The sequence below is a fragment of the Centropristis striata genome, chromosome 16 (genome assembly GCF_030273125.1).
Source record: "Centropristis striata isolate RG_2023a ecotype Rhode Island chromosome 16, C.striata_1.0, whole genome shotgun sequence".
Lineage (NCBI taxonomy): Eukaryota > Metazoa > Chordata > Actinopteri > Perciformes > Serranidae > Centropristis > Centropristis striata.
The window spans coordinates 28,289,963-28,314,801 of NC_081532.1; the positions used below are offsets into that span (position 1 = coordinate 28,289,963).

General features: G+C 38.3%; 1 protein-coding gene and 1 long non-coding RNA gene across 2 annotated transcripts; one reads left to right on the plus strand and one right to left on the minus strand.

Annotated features, from left to right (window-relative positions):
* Positions 1–280: 280 nt before the first annotated feature.
* Positions 281–8,985, minus strand: LOC131988212 (14-3-3 protein beta/alpha-1-like). The gene is made up of 6 exons (XM_059353293.1): positions 8,830–8,985; positions 7,883–8,296; positions 4,157–4,280; positions 2,735–2,898; positions 2,542–2,637; positions 281–1,352 (listed from the first exon to the last, which is right to left on the minus strand). Exons 2-6 carry the CDS (start codon positions 8,174–8,176, stop codon positions 1,269–1,271), a joined length of 762 nt encoding a protein of 253 aa, XP_059209276.1. The 5' UTR covers positions 8,177–8,296; positions 8,830–8,985; the 3' UTR covers positions 281–1,268.
* Positions 8,986–9,234: 249 nt separating this feature from the next.
* LOC131988615 (uncharacterized) lies at positions 9,235–24,343 on the plus strand. The gene is made up of 3 exons (XR_009395886.1): positions 9,235–9,342; positions 10,273–10,451; positions 24,295–24,343. It is a non-coding gene; the product is annotated as an uncharacterized LOC131988615 (long non-coding RNA).
* Positions 24,344–24,839: the final 496 nt, after the last annotated feature.

Genomic DNA, 24,839 nt, shown 5'->3' on the forward strand with positions numbered 1-24,839 from the left:
GAGTATAACTGTTCTCAACTGTCAACATGCAATTTTAGTTCAGGTTAGGGGGAAAACCCTACAATTTCAATACAAATGACATTAGCATGATTACATTGGTGGGGAAAAGGGTGCATAACATTAACAATAGAGTTAAATTCCAAAATAAATTAAATATTTTCTTTTTGAGAAAAATAATTTCACCTTTTATCATCTCTTAAGTATGACATTTTTGCAAGGACACAGGGAATTTACAAACATCCAGGAAAATTATGAGAATAATAAAATGTACGACTTGGGCTTGGTTTATAAAATGTTTTATTCATGTTAACATAGCTGATACATAGGGATTCAAACAGTTCCACAAGGCTTTTGGGGACTACAATTGAATGAATAGCAAAACAATAGTGGTCCGAATCTCTAATGACAATCACTGGACAGACTAACATATCACCCAGTTGTAGGATGTGTACAAACCTGCATTGAAAATTACTAAACTTGACACTTGGACTTGTGTGTGTTACAGCATTTGTTCCCATTCCAGTGTAATATCTCAAGAGACATGCATGACAGAATTGTCTTCTTCCCATTAAAAGGTCCCTGCGTTTGGTCAGACAAGCACCCCCTCCCCCCCCAAAAGAACAGGCATGCGTCAGTGAAATAGTGGCATCATAACCAGGGCAGAAAGTGAGGATTTAACCAATTGGCACTACTTGGCTGTATTGTAGTATTTGTTGCCAGCATGTAAAGTGCACTAGCTTTCCCTGTAGTATGAACATTGAATCTGTTTGAAGTTGGACTTCAGCTGCTGTAACCGTACCACATAACTCTGTAGAGACAGACACTTAAAAAAAAGGTATAAGGGAAACTATTTTTTATATTTAACATTTCTTATTGGAAAAAATAAATCCAAACTGATGAGACTTAAGCTTCCAGTTGTTCAACTATGGGATTTTTTTGCCTCTAAACTGAGCTAGGAGTCTGTTAACATGTCAAGCTATCAATCACTTTTCTACAGCTGAAACTGCCAAATGGGAAGGCCAGGACAAACATAAACCAAAAGGAATGGAGGGTTTCTCTTTTCACCACTTGTCCAAATCTACATTGTGAAAAGATTCATTTATTTATTTTTTTAAATTATTTCCTTACATGACTCTTTTCAGCAATGGGTTTAATTGGTAGAATGTTTGAGTGGAGCAATAAGGAATGAAAGATGTGTAAAAAGGGTTTTTTTTCTTTTTGGAGATGACCCCAACACCAAGGGCTTGTGTTTTTTTGTTGTTGTTTTTTTAGTTCTCATTCTCGCCGCCGCCGCCACTCTCTACTTGCTCTCCACCATCGCCGTCCTCTCCAGCAGTGTCTGATGTCCATAACTGAGGAGAGAAACACAGCCATGTGTTAAAAATACAGTGGAATACAGTCAAGTTCACCATTTCTGAATTTTGATTCATTATAGATTTTAACAGATTTTTATCAGTAATTGCACAACCCCTTTATGAATGTTACTCAATGATCAGCAATTTGTACACATTTTTTTTTTTTAAGATTTAAGCCGTATTTCGGAGAGGCACTCTGTAACTGGCAGTGAGAACACATAGACATGTCTCTGTACACACCCAGGAATTTTTAGGTTATGATTAACACTGAAAAAATTTGAAGCACATTTTTACATGGGCCTCTGTCATTGCTGAACCCAGTTCATAAGTGCCAGTTCTGCCTGGAAAATGCTAGCTTTACCTTTACCAACGGGCACTTCGCTTAGCACAAAAAGAGGATTGGTGAATGTTCGCCATCACACCACTTTACTTGTACAGTACATTCAGCACCAACATTCATACCAATCTAAAATTTGCCACTTCACATTTAGTTATTTGTGTATTCTGGGGGCGTGCACAGTTCTCCATAGATCATTTTATTTATGAGTTACATACATAACGCTACATAAGCAGACTCTAATACACTGTTTGAATGCATTTCTGTGGACTGCAGTATACCCATTAAAAGGTGTAAAAGAAAATAGAGTTAGCCTGCATTCGGGCAAATATGCCTGTAGTGGGGGCCATCGTGCAGCACACATAGCGGAAGATGATTTTCTGGTCCATTTTATATTTTTTTGAAGCTAAATGCCAAAAGTAGCCCCTCATTTCTGCATGTTGTGTCCTCTCCATGTTCGTAAAACAGCACTGCCACACACTTGTGGTTCCCTCCAGCTTCACGTCCACAAGCAAGGGTCAGAATGTAAAGGCTGCTTCTTTTTCAGCAGTACAATAGAATGATATGGAAATTATATATATGCATGGCATACATTTGATTTCATTTGCCTGCCACAGCCCTGTTGAGGTATGTGCCTATTCCAGGTTGTTGTTTACCATACTAATCCTAATGACTGCCTCCAGGGAGAGACTATTTATCACCTCTCACCATGTACTAGGACAGCAGGCTTTTGTCACAGGACATTTTGTTTGTTTGAAGCACAAAGAGATCATATGATGAACATTGAGGCAAACACTCCTTTTACACAGTGAAAGCAGTTTTTGTGCCATGCGAGATCAGAACACTCACTGTCAGGTTGTCTCTGAGGAGCTGCATGATAAGAGTGCTGTCTTTGTAGGACTCCTCATTTAGCTGGTCCAGCTCTGCAATGGCATCATCGAATGCCTGTAAGCAAAGTGGAAAATATGAACACTTGCAACATAGTACAAATGCGAGCACGGCAAAAAAAAGACTGATTTTTGTAAAAAAGTCTGGGCCGCACCTTTTTAGCCAACAGACAGGCTTGGTCCGGGGAGTTGAGGATCTCATAGTAGAAGACAGAGAAGTTAAGTGCCAAGCCCAAGCGGATGGGATGTGTGGGGTCCATGCTCTCCGTGCTGATGTCAAACGCTTTCTGGTACGCCTCCTGGGAGTTTTCAATGGTCTCTGGAAACACAGGAAGGAATCACACAATGTATGAATGCATCAGGTTGAGATAGAAGTCTACTTAAAGTGACATCATTTTAAACCTGTGTTAAACCAGGCAGTACAAATGTATTATTTTCACCTCCTGAGATGAATATTTCTGTATACTGGGGTCCCTAACAGTCTTGCAGTTGCTTACATTTGACATCACGAGAAAGCTGAGACTGTTGTGGATTCAATGAGCCCAGTTGAATTCACATGTGATGATGCCAGTCCCCTTAGTAACCACTTCATTGTACCGAGAGATTTTTATTTATTTATTTTTTAAACTTGACCCCACTGTATAAAACCTCTAGGATAATTGCAGCTTCATTAGAACTTAACACAAACTAGAGACCTTGGGCATTCAGAGGATTTATGGCTTCCTTAGGTATATTAATAAGTCCATACCGGAACGCCTTACCATCCAATCGCAATTTTTTTCAATTCACAGCATGGGAGTTTTCAGGTGTTCCCCAAGGCCTTGTTGTCTTAGTGTAAGATTTGGTAGTGATTTTTTAAAACCGTTTTTACCAGTTCTCGAGTGAAAAATGCAAATTTTTGCATCAAATCAGTGTAACAAATGTTCCAAACCCCAATACACTTTAATAATTTGAATTGATCAATTAATCATGCATCATATTTACTGTGCAAACTATATTTCAGCTGTTCATTAAAAAGTACAAGACTGGTGTCAGGATTTTCCTAAAGTTTGTGCAGGATTTAGGTGCACGTTTTAAACATTTAGCTAAAATAGCAATTTTTACAGCATTTTGGACCATTACTATACCCATGTGTAATTGATATTTTTATTCAATCTCACATATACTATCCTGCTTCCATAATTAGTTACTAAACAACCACAAGTGTATGAATCAATACCTAAAAATATGCCCCCAACTTCTTACTCCCCTTTGTGTATGAAGCAAAGTCAGTTTGTCTTTTCATAAGATTTTTAGATAATAATGTGTTTATATAAACAATGCGCCTTTAGCTTGATGTTGTAAAATATGACAGGTTCCTTGTGTGTGTTGAGGCCCACAAAAAAAAAAAAGAGACCACCTTTTACATACAGTAGATAGAAAGAGAAGTGGTAAGAAACAATTTAGCGTCTGCTAAATGACATGTAATGTAATGTAAAAAACAACAAAATAAATCACAATTTATAATGAATGCCTTTTTCCAGGTTGAAATAGGATTCTTTCTAAATAAAATAAATGAAGAGTTAATTTAAACTCACTTGTTTTGGCTTCTTCACCCGCAACTTCAGCAAGGTATCTATAGTAGTCCCCCTTCATCTTTAGATAGAAGACTTTGCTCTCGGGATTTGTGGAGTTGGCAATTAAAAACTCGTCAAGCAGATTCTGTGAAGACAGAAAATGTCACATCAATTTAATTAGATGGACTGAACACATACTGAACAGTTGTGACAGGTGTGAGAGAAAACATAACATCACATGATAGGACACTTATAATAGGTGGAAATCAGCCATCCTAAGTGTCTCATTAGCCCCCATCCACCAGGAAACACTACTACCTTTTGCTCTTCATAGCTGCTCAGCTCAATGATTAATGCTCCATCAGGAGTGAAGTGCATGTGCTCACCCAGTGTCATTTAGAAGAAACATTTTGCTCTGGGTCAGTTTCAGATATATGTCTCTCCAAATTTCTCTACAACTAGGTCAGGTCTCAAGTGTGTTCCCAACTGTCTTCTGCCCCAGATGCCACATACTCAATAAGCACTCTCATGCCAGCACTATATGGCATGGCAAAGTTTGATGTCTGATGATTTTAAAATACTAGCCATAACCACTTAATTCAGTAAAGTAAGATACAAGTACAACCTTTTTTGTGCATCATCAAAGAAAAGCAGACGGAAGGACCTGCCAAGGTGAGCAGCGGTAACTCTGGGCGCTGTGGCATGGAGGGAGACTGCACACCGTTCATTTTAAGTACACCTTTAGTAGCTAGTATAGCATTTAATTGCTAGTTAATTATGTGCTGTAGTCTCCTTATGTTAGCTCCATGTTAACATCTATCTCCTACCAACCTCTCTGGGTAATGAGTATGACTGTTGCACATGCCCCACACAGAAATTTTAACCAGGACAAGCTCAAAATCCACCAAATCAGCCTGAAAATACAGAAACTCTGAAACCACCCATTCTATCGAGCAGTCCATGGTCGGAGCTGTCTGATTCAGTGATGATGATTGTCCAGCTTGTATTCAAGGGGTGGAACTAAGCTAAGGGACTATTATTACTTAAAACCACAAAGAGTTTAAAAAAAAGCCCCTTGCTTACAGCATGTGTATGGATATTTAAAAACTGAAAGGCAGCTCCATCTCTGGTTGGCATGTTCAAAATGTGCCTACATCTGATCTATATTGTGCAGAATTAAGATCAAAGATGACAGCTAGATGAAAATGTTTGCTTAGATATTCAGTGATGAGTTTAATACTGAAACTGCATGATCCCTTATCCCTTAACTTATTTACACAATATTTAGAAGAATTTAATTAATTAATAATTTCAACAACCATGGCATTAGATTGAGAGAGAAAAAATGATGCACTTTCCAACTCAAAAGGCATAGATGCTTAAAATAGCAACATGATTCAAACAACAATGTAAATTGAGCCAAATATGTGGTAAAATAGCTCAAACATAAAATAAGTGTTACAAATCACACCCTGTGATTACAGTCTACACTAAGTCTTTGAATGGACATGGGAAGATTACTAGGGCTAATCTGTGTCAGTGACACTGTGGCTTATGCTCAAATTAAACGATTTAGAGAATAGATTAAGCGATCACTCAGAATGAAAATGCTTGCCATACCTAAACCCTAACAACAGTCCTGACTGAGAGGCAATAGGGTGCATATATATATAAAATATAGTATGGTATATACTACAGTAGTAGTGTGTGTGTGTGTGTGTATATATATATATATATATATATATATATATAAATAAATAAAACATCCTTTCGCCTTTAACTTGGGAAAATATTTTTTGTTTTTTAAAAGAAGAAAAGAGCTTTCCCTTTCAAACCCTGGGAGAAAGAAGCTGCCCTCGTCTGAGCCAAACCCACCTCAGCAGCCACTCCCCAGTCATTTACTGACACAAAGATTGGCTCAGCCGAAACACGCGCATGTCTCAAGTGCTAAGCATTCCTCTTTCACTGCATTCTCGGCACAATAGACAAGAAGAGGGGTAGCCTTCCTCTCAGTGCTTTCACACAAAGCTCTGATTTCAGCCACCAGTATTGACAAGAAAGCCCAACAGTAGCTGCTAGATTAAATCCTGACTAGTTATTTGTTTGAGTGCCTTTACATGTCAGGGATTGAAATATTTTACCAGCATTGTCTAAACCCTCATTTTCAATTAAATTAGCAATACTACAGTTGGCTGTGAGGTGGGTTTTGGTTTTTATTTATACTCAAATGTGATAAGCAGATATGATGACTGAACAAGAAAAACATGTGGTAGTCTCTATGACAACTATGACGTGGGGTTGATTTTGAAATGTCGCAACACTACAATACCAGACAAGCCTACACTGTTGGAGGAACATGATTCACATAGACAGTGGACAGTACGATGTTCTCAAGAAGACCAAAAGTGCTCGGCTGGCACCCTGTCTGGTCTACAAGCCCTACATACACATCCTGTGTGGAAACTGGAGCCAAAACATCCCCCCAAACCCCTGCTGCCTCTCAACTGAGACCTGCTTTTAACTGGGATGCAAATCTGTCTTGTTTCACAATCCACTGTGCAGGAAATCCAGACAGAGGGGCACACAAGCAGCTTACCTTTCTATTGCACTCTCTGCACATATGTCTTTGTGGGTGCATCACTAACATGTCAGTCTTCTGAAGGCAAGTTACAGCATGAGTACTGACACACCCTCAGTCAACACTCACTAGCAGACATACTGAAAGCTGAGTCACAGCTGTGCAAGTGCATATTCTCAGGAACACATATGGAAAGCTGGTTGAAAATGGATGGCCCCTGCAGCTTTGCAGTGCATTTTTAAAGACAGCAGCTCGGGGAAATTATCTCAATCTTATGGCTAAGCTTCCATCCCGATCTCCTCTAATCCATTATCAAGGCAGGCTAGAAATAATGCAAAACACCAATCTGTGCTGTTCCATTAGATTAAACAAGAGGTGAAAGTATAGTGCCCCAGTATTACAGTAAAGCTAAGCCTTTAAATGTGGAGTGTAATGTCTGGAAATGCATTTAGCTCAACTGTCAAGCACATCCTTATTGGTTTCAATAGGGAGCTCTGTGGGAGGGTGTCATTTTTGATAATCTGTACAAACTGGGCTTTATAGAGTGTATGAGTCGTTTAGGCATGTAAATTCTTGCACTTGGCTAACTACATTAGGCGTCTATCTGCCAGATGGGACTACATGGGAACTGAACACAGCTTTACAGAGCACAGCCTATACAGCATTTTTTTCTCTGTGTCTTGAGTTCTCCCTCCACCCATTCAGACACACCTTGCTGGTGTAGTCGCTATGACCTTTTGTCAGTTCACGCCCTCACAAGGTTTCAAGCCCATTGTTCTAAATCCAGATTGCCAAAAGGCAGGAACAGTGGGAGGACTACACAATACTTCCTTGTCCTCTCCAGCCATATTTATACAACAGGGGAGCTCACAGGAAACAGGGCAGATGCCATTTGACACACATTGCTGGTCTAAAATAAGCGTCTGTCACTTTAAATTTTATGACTACTGATGTGCCATAATGCGGACATGTTAACCTTACGTTGAGCAAATACAGTTTCAAGAGAGCTGGAGTGTCATTAAAACCACAATGCAGTTATAGCCATTACTGATGACATTATAATAATGCAGAGATATAAATAATGAAGCTCTGCTTTGAGTGTACTTTTTCGGGGAGGGTGGTTCCCCATCTCACATTTAGTTAACATGGATTAAAATTGGGTTATTTACCAGAACGTTATCGCAGATATCTTGCAGCTCCTTTTCCACCTTCTCCCGATACTCCTTGACCAGCTGCTGCTTCTTCTCGGTCGTATCGGACTTGGCTGCGATGCTGGTTACCACCCTCCATGCGGAGCGCCTCGCCCCAACCACGTTTTTGTAGGCGACGGACAGCAGGTTCCGCTCCTCGTTTGACAGCTCGCCTCCCTTCCTTGTAACCTCCTTCATGCACTCTGCCATGTCCTCGTAGCGCTCAGCCTGCTCCGCCAGCTTGGCCTTTTGGATAAGATCCGCTCTATCCATAGTTTATATATTTTTGGGGGGACTGATAGATTGGAAATCCGGGGGAATGTGACAATCAAAGGACTGTTGAGTTGAAGAATGGGAGCAGCGAGAGGTTACTCCCCACAGTAACGTTACAAGCTGCGAAAAAGGAGAGATACAATTAGTAGGTGTCGATAAAACTATAACGTTACGCAACTAGAGTGCAAAAAAAGCCCGCTCCCCGATCATGACATTAAAGAACATGCATCCGCCTGGTATGAGCTGGAAAGTGGTAACACCAGAGCTTGAACCGGATAAAAAAATAAACGTTTCCAGAAACATCTATCTATAATTACAAAATTATCAGACCGCTTTCATCACCCTTAACATACATTGCAGTCTAAAACAAACTGTGTGTATAAAATGAGGTTGGCTACAAGCATCGGAAGCACAGATCTGCTGTTTAACACGCCACACCGCCACAAAGCTGTGTGCTGCAGCCAGCCAGCCAGCCAGCAGGTTAGCATAGGCTAGCTGGCGTTAGCTTCTACGGCCACTCCTTTCAATAAAAAATGTCACGTTAGCGTTGCTTATACAAAACACGAAACGAAACACAATTAGTCAGTTCGGCAACCAAGCGACAACCATAAACCAAAAGGAAAGCGAAAAGGAAAGTACTCATCGTTTCTGACCTACGGAGGTCCAAATTTGCTCCACAAATTGATCCGATTTGAGAGGTTGGTCAGAAAGGCAAAGAACGGCAGTAGAAGCTAAAAAAACGCAACTGAACCTGCTATATGGGCGGTTCATCTGAATATCGACTTCCAATCATAAGGCGTAATCATGCCTGATTGACAGGCAGATCGAGCGGTGTTAACCAGTGGTTGTTTAGCGCGGGGGAAAGAGGCGGGCGTTTGGGGATAGTTTGACAGACCGGAACGCTGCAGCGGCTGGGGCGACGGGGTTTCCTCCAATTAGAGCAAGGGATGAAGACGTCATCGCATTGCCATGGTGATGCTCATCCAATCAGTCAGTGCTTTCACACGCTGTAGGCACTGTAGGCGGGTGTGGCACCCACCAGACATTAATCTTTCCTAAATGTTTCTTCAATGATTTTCTGGTAATATTTTACATTTTTCATGCTCTGGACAAATCTCAGCACCAAAACCAACAACAGCAATGAATGTATGCTTTCGTACAGTATAGTGAGTGTTTGATTTATCTGATTTATTCCTTCATTGTTATCCAAAAATGACTAAATTACTAAACAAAAATATTAATATAAAGTGAGTTAGGTTGCTACACTGCACAACATGTTCCTTCAGAAACAAGGGCACTGTTCCCCTTGTTTATTTAGATTCAATCACACAAATACAAACACAAATTTCCCCATTATGTGATTAATGAAGTAATTAGTCTTATTAGTCTCAAACACCATCTCTACCTTGTTTGAGTAACATGCTGGATTTATTACTTTATTGCATTTGTTTGCGTATCATGTTCTTCATACTTGTAGCATTCCTGCAAATTTAGTTTTATTTATGTGACTAATTTAATATTGAAAAGTTAGAATAAACAATAAGGTAAATGAGTAACTCAAATTATAATAAGGGAAATAAATAATGGAGTAGATCAATGTAATAATCTACATTATAGATAGGACTAAATACACTTGCCGAGTCAGGGCTTTATTTTTTTTATGTATTTTACTTTCTACTATAATGTCCCTATAATGCAAAAGATAGATTTTCCGAGGATCAATCTTGTTTGTAACAACCTATTTAACCTATTTAACAAGCTAAAATATATTTTCTCCAATGCGCAATATCTGCAAAATGCAAAGTACTTTCAGGAAAACAAACAAACACCTAACATATATATTGATAATAAATGCCAAATAGCAGAAATATATGCATATAATATGTAGAGAACGATGTATATGTCTTGTTTTTTTATATTCTTTATTCTGTCTTCTATATCATGTGTCTGTATCTTGAGCTGCTCTGACAACTAAATTTCCCCACTGTGGGATAAATAAAGTCATATCTTATATGTTATCTTATCTGATCTTATTTTAAGTTATTCTGTCATGTCTGATTCAACTTAAATCATTTTGACTATTGCATACCTTACAGGGGTAAAAATTTTAGATGAACACACTCGGGGATCCCAGTGATCGGCTGAGCCGTCCCACTGTGTGTGTAGGGGACGAAAATGGCCCCTGTACATCCTGAGGAGGATCATCTTCCACTCAGGAATGTCCCACTCCACCCCTGGACAACTGAAACTCTACCTGAAACCTTTTTGGCAATAGGTGAGCAGTCAAGGATACGCAACATGCTGGTGTGCCAGTCATTGTAGCTGTTTAAGGAATGGGATGCCTTTATTCTGTATTTTTCTTATTGTTAGCAAATGTCAAAGCCTTCAATTTGTGATTCTCAGCCTCAAAGCCCAATTGTTCCTGCTGAACCTAAATCTTAAAAATGACTCAAATACAGCACATTTTACTCACACAGAAGTACATATAGTACATGTGTTGGGGCCTATTTTTAGTTGTTGATTTGGTGCTCTCGTAAGTAGTTATGGAAGCAGGACAGCAACTTCAGTACAGTTGAATAAAGACATGCAGGAACATATGATTCAATCAAAAGCTCCAGACCAGTCACAAAGCCAAGTCAACAAGGTTTTTGGGTCCCATGACATCACAAAACGGATATGTAATTTCACAGTTTGGCCGCTATGTCAAATTGGCTTCAAAGCCAATGCTGTTCCTGGGGGCTTGATTTCACTCTAAATGGGGCCGTAAATCATGGTGTATTAAAGAAGACTTAAAACTATAGCTTTTTTTTTAAAGAAAAGAGAGAAGTAGGGTCATTTTTTAGACCTTTTCTGCCGTCAGTGGAGTCGGCAGAAAAAGAGGTCTGATTGTATAGTTGGTTGTAATGAACATGGACAATTTTTGTAGTAGTTTTTTGGACAATCGAGCTCTATGGCACAGTTAAAAGCTATGAGGTCTTGGCTACACATATGATGCTTGTTAGCAGGAGAAATTCATTGTTGTTGTCATAGACTTTTCATGGAAGGTTTCATGGGGAAACAAAACATCAAAACATCACCAGAAATAACCTTTATTATTATCATTATTATTATTATTATTATTAGAGATAAGAAAAGATTCGTCCCACAGTGGGGAAATTTAGTTAGCAGCAGCTCAAGATACAGACACATAGATATAGAAGACAGAATAAAGAATATAAAAAATAACACATATACATACATTCTATACACATTCTATACATACATTTCTGCTATTTGGCATTTATTATTAACATATGTATATATTTGTCTTTGTTTGTTTTCCTGAAAGTACTTTGCATTTTACAGATATTGCACATTGGAGAAAATATATTTTAGCATGTTAAATAGGTTAACCCATTGACGCCTAAAACGCCTATAAAACCTCTGGGCGATTTTAAAATGAGCCCCTAACACCTGAAGTTTTTCTGGAAATTCAACAGAAGTGTCAACGCTTCTACTAAAAAATAGATTTTTCAGCCTCTGTAGCAGATAGAAATGAAATTCAAAAAGTATTTGAGAGCTTATACAAATACTACAAAACAACGTATCCGCTTTCCAGGCTTCAATGGGTTAAATAAGTTGTTGCATGCAGTGATATGAACATCAATGAATAAATATATTTAAATATATCCAGAGATATACACAGTAGAGTATTAGTGGTATATGACAGATATAATATAGAACAAATCTAGGCCTAATGTGGTCGGATGTAAACAGAGACAGTGCAAATAAACCATTATTATTACCACTGTCAGTATTATGTGGTGCTGCTGTTAAAAGAAAATGATTAATAATCATTTGAATTGCTGATATTACAACAGGTTTTACATCAAAGGAACATCTATAGCCTACATTATACTGAATGTCAGTGTCTCAAACAGCTCTACTTCACCTAAACAACATGAACAGTGGCTCAAACATCAGGTAGCAAGTGTCTGACAGTTTCTATTTAAGTTTTGTTTGCCACCATCCACATACTTCATAGGTCTTTTGTAAGCCACTTCTATCTCTTACACAATTCAGATCTTGTCACTCTGACCTTTGTGCTTGCTTGATGCTAGCCTTTGCATTTCCTCTACGTACAGAGGCAGAGTAACTAGCTGCTGATGTCATGAAAAGGCTTACGTAATATATTGAAAACCCCAAGGGTTTTAGCTGAAACCTTTTCTACCTGGCAACAGCCCTCTTTCAGTTGCTATGGTCCATATGATGACTACAGGATCTCAGTAAATTAGAGTATCATACAAAGTTTATTTATGACAGTTATTCAATTCAAAAAGTGGAAATAACACATTATATCGATCCATTACACACATAATGAAACATTTCATCTCTTAATTTATTTAATTTCTTATAATTATAATGATAATGGCTTACATTTAATGAAGACCTAAAATGCAGTGTCTCAAAAAAATTTAATGTTACAAAAGACCAATTTTAAAAAGTATGTCTAATATGGAAATGTTGGCCTCTTAAAGTATGTCCATCTATATGACTCAGTACTTGGTTGGGGCTATTTGACTTGAACTACTGGAAATTGACTTTTCCATCATATTCTAATGTATTGAGATACACCTGTACTAATAGTATGAGTGATGTGGAAAAAACCTATGTCAGGCGAACTCATATATCTGTTACTGTGGTTGACAACTAACACAGTGAATAAAACACAGCCTCAGTTTTCCTCACATATATACAGTCAGCGCCTTGTATCGCTGTGTGCTTAGTGACACATCCCCAAGATAACCACAGATGCATTATTTACCATTCCTGTCAGACAACAGTCGAGCTAACGGGAACTTTAATCAAAGCCCCAGCTGGGTGAGACCGGGACAGACGGACAAAAAGACGGCGGGATTAAATCTTGATAAACCGAGCTGCTTTGTATAACATCTTTATTGCATTTTCTTTGTATTAAAGGTTGGATCACGTTTCTACGTCATTACTCCCACGCTACAGGCTAATAACGAGTAACTGTAAAGGAGAAATTTCTGTCATTTAAGAAGCTGTTTATTCCTGTTTATTCTTTATTTAGTGATTTACTTTTTGACTCCTTTCCTCTTCATGGTTGACTGCGGGCCAGCTCTCGCACTCACTCCCCGATGGTGAAGCCAGCTGTCTGATGCGGTCTGGTGACTTGTTGGCAGTGAGGAGCCACAAGTGATTTCAGGACAAAATTCAAACTGAATCTCATCTGAATCTGGGTCACTTCTACAGTTCATCCTTTTAGAAACTAGAACAATGGTAACTACAGAAGCACTCGTAACTGTGAGATATAGACATCCATCACATGGTAAACTTTATCTCTGACTGTTTCTGTGATCAGCTTGAATATTACAGGTGCGCTTTGGCCCACAGAGCAACTATTGATACATATATTCAAATTTATGGATGCACATTTTTAACAAAAATTATAAAAATATTATTTTAAACATGTAAAACACAATTTTCTTCCATACAGTACTTTTAATTTACAAAAAGAGATTTAAAAAAATAATTAAAATTGTGGTATACGGTCAAATAAAAAATAAACAACTATCAAATATTTTTATTTCTTTAAAAATACATGTCATTTCCAGAATATATCTCTATTTAAAATAAATATGTAGAATGAATAAATATTTTTAAAACTGTATTATGATGATAAGTATTGGGCAACTTTTCCTATCAGACTATGCTTTTTTTTCCTTTTTTATGAGTTGCCTTGATTTTTGTATTTCTACATAGAATTCACAGTAATTTAAGCATTTGATTGAATAATACCGTTAAAAACATGAAATTCTGCGCTCCTCAGCAACACTGTGAAGCCATTATTGATTCTGCTGAGACGAACTGTCATGTGACAAATATTCACTGAAAATCAGACGGAACTGCAGGCTGTTTACACAGAGCAGAGAGGAGAGGACAGGAGAGGTTGTAAGTAGAAGTTCTAAAAATGTGCATAGTTCAATATGTATAGCATGTACCCCCCAATATTCATGACATGTGTGGGTACTTGGAAAAGTGTTAAAATCCATTTCATTCCATTTTCATTTTCATTTTTGTTTCCAATTCTAGCCATGATTGTGCTGATTCCAAAGAGGTGCAGGACTTACATACTGCAGTGAAATACAAGGTCACAGTAAAATGTAAAAAGAGCAAAAAACGCCCTGAAAATGCTCGATGGGGTTCGGAGGGTTAAAGATGCAGATTTGCATCACTTTGAAGGACACAGCCATGCATTCAATTCATTTTTCAGATGGTCCCTTCAGGCATTTAGTGCTCATCTAAATTCAAATGTTTTGCTGTCACTACTTTACACCACAAACCTCTTCAGATCTTGAATAAACTGTTCAAACCTGCCCACTGGGTGTAAATGTGCTCTGAAAGTGAAGAGTTGAGCCAGGTCATAGAGCTGGCAATAAACTTTTAAACTAAACTATTAGAGGTAAAAAAAAAAATGGGCATGACAGCAGTTCAGGCCCAATTCTGCAAACTATCTGCACTGTTAAAAAAAAGTTTGTAAGAATTACAGGAAAAATCTGTCAAATTGCATCAGAAATAGGGTGTAAAATCAACAATTGAATATCACCGTAAACACTTTTGATTACTGTAAATTAAGGAATAGTGCAATTTTAGTGCAGTTTTTTTCATGTAAAATTAAAGGAGAAATACCATAATGTCACAAGGACCCTAAAAATTAAGGGACTACTCAGTCTACTTAGTCTAAATTACAGTTTTTGCTGATATTTACATTTAAATTTACATTAGAAAACCCTCTCACTGTATATTTTACGCTGAAGTTCTGGCAACCACAGCTGCTGGTATTTTACCTTTAATTAAACAGATTTTTTTTTTTTACAGTGTGGAATCTCCTCCCAATAGATGAATCTTCAAACATGATATAAAGCCTGGTGTTGCAAATACTGTATATTAATAACAAAGTAATTTTACATGTGAAGAAAGGCTTTGCTCATGTGTGCTACTGTTACAATAATCTTACACCAAATTATGGGGTGCAAGAACAGTATTTAATACCAACATTGTGTTTATTAACTCCTTGCTTTGAAAGCTATGAATTAATGCGTTGCACTTTCGTTTCAGGACTCTTTTTATTTCTTTATTAATCTTGCAAACGTGAAGCCAGTGTTGCATGTTTTCAGAAACTATGAAGTCATTTCACAGGAAATGTGTCCGCTCTTGTTCGGACAAGGTGTGAAACTGCTTTCTTTTAAAAAAGCTGATTGAGAGTTAGATGCAGCTCTTGCGGTATCCAGGCTGACAACAGACAAGAGAGAGTGCACGAGAACCCTGTTTGACAGCCAGAAGTGTAGATCAGGATACATTACAACAGCTATCTAAACAGGAAAGGTATATTAAGGTTTACATCCTGTATAAGGTGAAACATAATCAGTCAAGCCTTTTCCTGCCTTTACAGAATCATTTAAAACATTGTAAGAGCATCTGCATCAATAATATGTAATGCATTGATCTATGTTTTAGGACTCTGGATATGCATTCTGAATAAAAATGTCTTTCCAATTTATATATCTTTATGTATTTCTGACACAACCAGGTCCTCTCCCTCAACGATGACTTCCACTGCCACTCAGTAGGCTAAGAAGTAAGACATCTATTTCTGTCATTAGACAGAAGAAGAAGAAGAGATGAAGAGTGTCTTGTCCACAGTAGGCCAGATGGCTATAAATAGTCATGGTTAATAGGTTGGGAAATCCCACGGCGTCAGCTCTAGTTTTGAGCTGCTTGTGTGAATATTAGCCAGCAGGATGGCAGCATCTTTAGCTCAGGTTCACATTTCTCGTTGTTTCATCTGATATGTGGAGCAGCTAAAATATTGGCTTTGCGTTAAAATGCATTTATGGACAATATAAATGTGCACATTCAGTTCATACCATTGTATCTAGCCCATAAATAATCCCTGTGTGTGTGAGGCCTTTGTTGGTATTTTTGCAAATAAGTGAGCAGAACTTATTCATGGCTGTATTGGATTATCGCTGCGATGTAGATGTATTATATATATATATATTAGCACTTTGAGATTTCCTGTAATGTAAAGTGCATTACAAATAAAATGTATTATTGTTATTATTATTATTATTATTATTATTATATAGTCACAAGATTATAGTATTTCTGTCTGAGTGGTTTCTCAGGTTTTTCAGCAGTGGTTCTTAAGGTACCCCCACACATGAATGTGGCCATAACCAGCAACTTGGACTGAAGCTGAATGTTTCAACTGTGTATCCATTACTTTCAGCTCATTTTCTAAACTGTTTAGTCCATGGACGACCTGTGCACACTTGATCCACTGGCATTAAAATATACTTCAGTGGTTCAGAATTTTGGTATATAAATACAAAAGTACAGCTATTTTTTTTCCCGTTGTCATGGAGCCTACAGTATTTGCATTTTGGGGTTGTAAATGTGAAAACATGCAAAAAAAAATCCACACATTTAGGCTATATATAAATACTGCAAACAATATGGACCTTAAGCTATAATATGCATATGAAATATAATCTCACAGGTCGTTAGAGGCTCCAATAGGTGCGTTTCCATTGGCTACTTTTCCCTCTTTTCCCGTGAGCTGCTATGGGTGTGGCTTGGGAGAGAGGATCCGCCCAAGATCTGCCCAGCTTCACCGGTTAGCGGCTCAGAAAGTACCTGCCTCAGGTAGGTACTTTCTGAGCTGCTACGAACTAGTCGACGCTGATTGAATCAGTTGAGGCGTGATATGACGTGAGCAGAACTCACCACAACTACAACATAACAGCACCATTTTTAAAAGAAATGAGCAGAGCAGACTGAGACGAGAGAATCAAGAACAAGAAACCAAAGAAGAGAAGACGATGGACAAGGGAAAAAGAAAGACCAGCTGTTTGGACTTGACACGTCGGTCTGTTGTCAGCATGGCGTCACTGATGTCAAGGTCAAAATTGTCGCTGAATAATCCCGTAAGTGTCGCAGAAACATTTACGTCATATTGGAACTCTGATGGTTAGCCGCTACAAAAGTACCTGTACGGGAACAGAGGCTGAGTCGAACTAACTAGTGGGAGTAGCCAAAACACTTTCCGAAAAGTACTCAGTGGAAACACACCTCATGGCAAGGAAAAAATCCACACATTTAGGCTATATACAAATACTGCAAACGATATGGACCTTAGGCTATAATGTGCACATGAAATATACTGTAATCTGTCAGGTTGTGAGAGGCTTCAATGTTATTTATACTTTTGTCCCACTGTTGTTATCTAGTCATTAGGGATGCATGATATTGGATTTTTTACCCGTATCCGATATGCCGGTTTTTTTTTACAACTCATTTAGCCGATTACCGATACCGATATTTTTTCCCCGCACAACTAATACCCACAATCAGGGCAAATTTGGCCAATTTCCCAATTGACATGATGAGTAAACATAACCTGTGTTCACTGGGAACATGTGAAAAGTGCAACTGAACAGCAATTAAACCCAAATTGAATAAAACTACATGCACCTTACAGACTTAAATTCAAATTTAACTTAAAACAGGAGCCTAATATGTGACGACTCAATCTGCACTGTGAACAAAATCACAAAAAGTACAAAAAATATAAGCAGCTTCAGTCCCTACTCAAAACATAAATAAATAGGAGGGCTCAGACTACACTGCACAATTCTATGAGCTACAAACAAGGTGCAACAGAGAGGTGATGTGCACCTCATTATTAAATCACTTTATTATATCGGCGGATATCGGCGTGTTGGCTGATGTCCGATAGTTCATTTTCAAGCCAATAAACGTCCGATACTGTTAACGTGCCGATAATATTGTGCATCCCTAGTAGTTATATTAATTAAAAGGTTTGCAGTGGTCCGTGCAACCAAACTTAATAATTTTGTTGGCGATACAAAGTTAGACAGGTAAACAATGCTTTCACTTCAACATCACACTCATGGTGAGTTAAATGCTTTAATATGTGTCTTTGGATGGAATCTGTGTTACAGTAAAGTCCAGTTTACTGCTGTATTTCACCAGGTCTGTGTGATGTAATGCCATTTTTTTATCCGGATGTTTCATTTGAGTCAGCTATTATTGTACATATCATATCATAAACTGTAGGTTTTCCAGGTCTGTCACAGACTGTATTAACATGATAAAGACAGGTTTGGTGCTTGATAAAAGGTGGCTTTCTCATGTAGAGCAGAGCTAAAGAAGCATTGATTTTAGAGATAGGTCCAATAATATTCTATTACACACTATCCACTCGAGAATATAATTAAAATGACACACAGTTTGTGCACACACACAAGCACTGCTGCAGTGCTTTCACACACAAAACACTTTAATACTTTCTCTCATTTGTGGATGTGCCACTGCAAATGGACAAAGTGTGTGTGTGTGTGTGTGTGTGTGTGTGTGTGTGTGTAGAGCCGCTGATGGCAAGAGGTTGAATAATAGATGGGAGACGAAGCTATTTTCTGAACCTCATTACATTCTAGTTCTGTGTTTAAGCAGCATTGTCTTCCTTTTTTAATAATCTGTTTCATAACAGTAATTTGATCAATTCAACCTGAAATGCAGAACTTGATTAGATTATTAAGTTTGGATGCATCCAGGGACAAATGTAGGTGTGATTGCTTGTATTTTTGAGTATTGCAAACCTCATCGTGTTTATTTAGTGCCTTGTGACTGCCGAATGACTGACTGTAAGAGTGGAAGGTGGTCTCCGCCCCACACCGCGCAGTGGTGGGAGGTTGTCTCATGGCAATTAGGCCTCTGTGCTCCAGTTCACAGCCCATCTCTCGGCTCTAATTAGAGGTAATTAAAACACTTTCTTTCACTCTCCCCTACACTGTCACACACACACATACACAGAGACATGCACAGATGCAAAACACACCAGGATTTCAATAGGCTCTAATTAAATCCAACAGAGAATGTCACTGAATTATCAAGTAGGATTTAGACTCTCCTCTTGCATTTTAGCAAAGTCAACGTGCTTTTCCCTCTTAGCTTGCACAGATTTCAGTGGCGCTGACGTGCATAGCTTATCTCTCCTCACACTGGAAATCAGTTTCTGCACATTTGCATCCACTGCTCTATAAACAGGGGTTATGTGCTAAGGCCTATGTGGAAAAATGTACTGCATAAACTGATTTGTGTGTGTGTGAGAGTGAGTGTGCATTAACTTGGTATGCAGGTTGCATTCACTCTCTCATTCTATGACTGCTCATATGAATAATACATCACCTGTGCTCACTAAAGTGCACATTGCTGTAGAGATTCACAACACCAAAGCTTTATATGTTATATATATATGTGTGTGTGTGTGTGTGTGTGTGTGTGAGGTGGCCATCACATATAGGTGGAGGTTTTGGAGAGGGGTTATTTAGAAAATGTGCATTTGTCCCCCCAAATAAAAGTAGCAGAGCGCTTTTATTTTGAAGAGTCATAGAGGTAGGTATGTTGCCTTGGCAGGGAGAGCATTAAATATGAAAAGTTTATGGAGAGAAGAATAATTAATTTAAAGCTCCGACATTTCGACAAGAAAGCAGAATTATATTTACTATCTTCTCCTCTTTAAATAAAATATTTACACTTTACAGTTAGTCTGTGCACTACCTTGCAATCTTGAAAGAAAGCAAAATGCAGCTTCTACTGTGGCACCCTGAGACGGAGGGGTAATGATTTTTAGATGCCCGATGGGTAGTGAGGACCTTCATGTTTTTTTCAGTAGATGTTTTTCTTTACACACCAAGATTTGTGCACGTTACATAAAATTCTGCCTGTCCGTCCTGTTGGGAAAAAGGAACATCCAGAGCAAACGTGACTTCAGAATAAAGCACACACATTTCTATTGGCAGTTAATGTAAACAGCGGTGACCTCGGTGGTTTATTTTTAGATCTAAGGAGGAGTCGTGGGATTGTGGTGACGACTGACAGATTTGTCACAGTGGTCGCTTGTCGACAATGGCAGGAAGTCTTTTGTACTTTGACACATGCTGTCCTCACTGATTGACACAACAATGTTATTTCTTAGAAAATAACTTGGAAAAAAATCATTTAAATATACAAAAGATGAATGACAGCTTTGTGTCAAACTATTACATTGAGGGGTGAATATAACACATAACAACCACTTTTTAATTATCCTAATAATAATAATAATAATAATAGTAATAATACATAAAAATAAATATAATATAAATTATTAATAAGAATATTTATAATAATCATAATTATCATAATAATTATAATAATAAACGTTTTTATATTTTTTATATTTTATACTATTATTAGCTCTATGCATTTAGAGAGCTCTTTTATAATAATAATAATAATTATTATTATTATTATTATATATTATTATTATTATACATTATGTGTTGCTCATAGTGCTTTACAATAAAAAAGTAAGCAACAAAACAGACCATAAAGAATAATACAAATGAGATATTTAATGAAATATAATAGGAATGACATTAATTAAACGCCAATAAAAAGTGTTTATTAATGACATATTTAAGAATCGTTTGTCAATAATATTTGTTCAAAGTGAAGATCTTTCTGATCCCATGGCTAAATGCAGTGCACATATAAGTCCTGACTCAACCTTGAATACAGATTGGTGCAATAATAATGAGTTTTATGAAGATATATTTTCAATATTTAATGTGGATTTTGTTAAAAGAAACACATTTATTGGCTTTAAATCCTCAGATCTGTGCTTTTGCAGGAAATGAAACCTTACTATGGTTCCTCTGCACAGATTTCTGAAAGGTTTATTGAGGTTAATCAAGATGCAGTACCCTTCAGACAGTGTCCTCTGTGGTATTTGTCTCCTTTCCAACCTCCTCTGCTTTCATAATGTATGGAGTGTGCTCGGTACACTCCCATCGCTCTGTTCACTCTCTGTGCTTCTCTTGACTGACTCAGCCTTTCCGAGGACACTCCACAGTCAAACAGGTTCAGACACACATGCACTGGCTCGTCACTGACAGAAAATTCAGGCTTCTTGTTCAGAGCTTTGGCCTGTTTTCCTGTCCTGTTCTTTTAAAAAGCACCTAAATGAAAGTGTCTTTCCCCCCAGCACCCACACAAACACACGTGCATACACACACGTACATGCTGCAGCTCTTCCAGCCTGCATGCTGTGGCCGCTGAGCATCAGTACCAGTGCCAGTTGCAGAAGAGCTCTGAGTGAGGCACAGTGGGGCGGGATTGATTGATAACAGTCAATAATTGAGGGTTTCTGTGGTGTAGTCAGTCTAGTGTTTTTGGTCTAGTCCAGTACAGTAAGAGGTCAGTGTTGAATAGAGTGAAGTTACCATTAGATGCTGACGTAGAGGCTGTTTTATCACTGTCTCCATTAATCTGGAAGTTAGACAAGCAGGGAAGCCAATTTCCAACTCAGCACTGCAGAGAACTACTGTCGAGGTCAATGAGGAGCAGATCAGCACCGAAAAATCAATGAGGCTCCTCAGGAAGCGTGATGACTCTTTAGTAATATGCCAGTGGAAGTCATAAGTGTTTTTATGGCTTTATGGAACATTAATGTTCTGTCTGCCATTAGATTAACACAAAGCAGAGGGCGCTTTTACAACACAAGTCCGTTTGGTTCGTGAAGTGAATTTGATACATTTGGTTCGTTTTGTATTCATTCTGTTAGTCAGTTTTCTCTCACAGTGCAGAAATATAAGCAGGCCAAATTTAAAAAAAAGATTTGAAGAGGGCCGTGTATGAAGCTGGAGGGCTGGACTCAAACTATTACTTCTTACTGGTTGAAAAGTTGGCGGTGAAAAATGTAAACAAAGAAACGTGGAACTGAGGGCAAACTGAGTACCTTTTCATTTTACCGGCCGTAATATGTTTTGGTATTCTCACCAAACTAATCTGGAGAGAAACGCTTAGAAGGAGCTCCTGTCGAGGCTCCGGGTCGTCAATAATGTTGATCCATTATTTACAACGTGCAACGATCAGACAGCTGTAGAATCAGAGAAGGCGAGCCTTGATGCTCCTACCATCATCTGCTTCTACCACGGTAAGGTAAATAATAAGTTATTTCGAGCAATATGTTGATAATTGTGCAATGACAAATTAGCATTAGCTCAGTGGTAGCCTGCAGAGTGAAACTAAATGACACAAATTTCATCTTTATAATATTATCTGTGTACAACTCACCGCGCAGGTCCACCGGGTTTTGGTTCATTTCCTTTAATTGGTTTGGATTCTGGTCGGATTACGTTCACAGTGTAATCAAACCACACTAGGGTCTGTTTGGAAACAGACCTCTGCAAGTGGTCTCGGACCAGTTGTTCTGGTGCACCAGAGTACGATTGGAGCATTCACAAGCAACCAAAGAGCCGTAACCAGAATTTAACTGCACCAGAGTTTGATTAAAACAAACTAAACTTTGTTTTTTTCAAAGTGCCCCTAGACTTTGTCAAAGGATCTATTTGGTTTTGCTATTCTTTTTTGTTGTTGCTATTATTGATAAATCCTGCACGTATATTAGCCCTAAAATTATACAACAAGTTTTTCTAAAGTAACGACACAAATTTGTTTTAGTCGGCCTGCATAGAATTCTAGCATCAGGACTGGCCGTGCTTCTGCCAGACTCTCGTAACTGAATTGTTCAGGTCCTATACCTACGAAAAAGGAATGCGTTCTAATTCATAGATAAACCGTGCAATTGTGAGCCAGGACACAAAGCTTTTACGGACCTATATTAATGAGGGTGAAGTAACAGCTGGAATGGACAATGCTCTGAACCTGCAGTATCCAGACATCTACAACTAGCTGATCAACTCTCCCTCCAAACTGTGGAGAGTTTCTGCCTGAAGAGGTTTAAATGGACAAAATCTTTGGAATCAGACGTTACCGGCTGAAAATTGTTTTGTCGCAAATGTCACTTGAGTGAACGTTAGCTAACGTGTATGTAGCATTAGCTTGCTTTAGTTTTTTAATGTTATCTTCAAGTTATTTACATAATTACTGTCTGAATACATTTCAAAGGCACCACTCATATATGCAATTATACAGTCATGATCAACAGAAGTTATATATAGTTTTTTATTACAGGTGAATCATTCCCAAAAAACTAAATGATCTTTAGTTCTTTAAGAATACGAATAAAAGATGCTCTCCATTTTCCATGTCCCCAACTGTTCTGGCATCCCTTTGCATGACAGCTATCCACCATCTTCACTCTGTATAAATACAGCAGTTGAAGGCACAAGCTGCTAGCAGAAATACTGCCGCTTTCCTGCCAATATGGTGCTGTTTTGATTTACACTGTTGAATGTAGCATAGCGTAATGTCAACTACCAAAGCTCTATTGGGAAAAATGCCAGTTATGAAATAAAGGCAGGCTGTTGTAAAGATATCATTTTGTCCTAAAACATCCTACAAAACTTAAATAAACTCCTAAGGTTATTTCATATTGATTAATTATCTATTCCCCAATCATTTATTTGTTTAATATTTTACCATCAGTGCTCTTAAATTAAAGATGTGCCGGCTTTCTCAGGAATATATCTCATGAGATTACAGAATTTTACCTTCAGATCACTTCTCTGAGTTTGGAAGAGTTTACTGACTCAGGCTGATCGATTGGTCGAACTGATTGACTGCACAGTTTGCCGTCATATTCACTGGTCTGTATTTATCAAAGGGGGAGTGGGGAGAGGAGGGGAAGCATGAACACAGCATAAAAAACTTGAAAAATCCCACACTGAAAGATGAAAGCTGTTGTGATTCAACCTTGTTGTAGCAGTTTGGCGATAGTGTGGAGGAGGAAAAAGGTGTTACACAACAAGTGGGCTAACAATACTCCCACCTCGGGTGCTACAGTACCAGAGACTCAGCCAAATGAAACAGTGATAGGAGTAGGCTGAAGTGCTCCTATCTCTCTTTCACTTGCCATCTGTCTCTATCACATTGTTTCATTTTAATTCCCTCTTCTCTGGATATATTTTTGCCTTGTGCTACCGACTAACTACAAGCTACCTGGCCCCTTTTCTGCATAAACACATATGCAAGATCACTGACTCCCTTTATCTGTGTAAGCATTGTTGCTCTGTGTTCTACAGGGTCCACGCCCAAATACCATCAGTCATGTTGTCAGGTAGATCAGACAGGAGGGCTGACAGGCTCCTGTGTCGACCTGCAGAGATGAGACGCAGCCAACTCTGCACAGGAATGCAGCCAAGTATGAAGGTAGAGAAGACCGTAAGAAAGGGAGGCAATCATTTCTCCCAGGAAGTGCATTTGATAAGGACATGTGTCTCCTGAGGGGAGTAGCGTTGGTGTGCTGGGAGGAGTGCATTTTGTAATGGTGGTTGGAAGGAGAGCCTGTGCATGAAAGCATTTTATGTCCACAATTAACATACGTCAAATTCCTAAATGTGTACCTTTTTATTGTACATTTAACAGAGATTAAATCACTTATATTTTACTTTGCAACTAACATATTTTATTTTGCAAACTCTGCTGTTTTAGGGATTTCTAACATTCAAGGCATCCATTGGTTTAAAGTGATTTCTGGACAACATGAAAATCTCTCATCAAAAACACCAAGCCTTGATACATTTTTGTCAGTGTTACATTATTGTTGCATCATAATGCCAGTAATAGC

Bases quoted from the DNA above. Each gene is read 5' to 3' on its own strand.
- LOC131988212 (XM_059353293.1), bottom strand. From the start codon at position 8,176: ATGGATAGAGCGGATCTTATCCAAAAGGCCAAGCTGGCGGAGCAGGCT. The intron at 4,281-7,882 runs GTAAATAACCCA...CTGTCTTCACAG, and splicing joins ATATCTGCGATAACGTTCTG to AATCTGCTTGACGAGTTTTT. The intron at 2,899-4,156 runs GTGAGTTTAAAT...CTGTGTTTCCAG, and splicing joins GGGTGAAGAAGCCAAAACAA to AGACCATTGAAAACTCCCAG.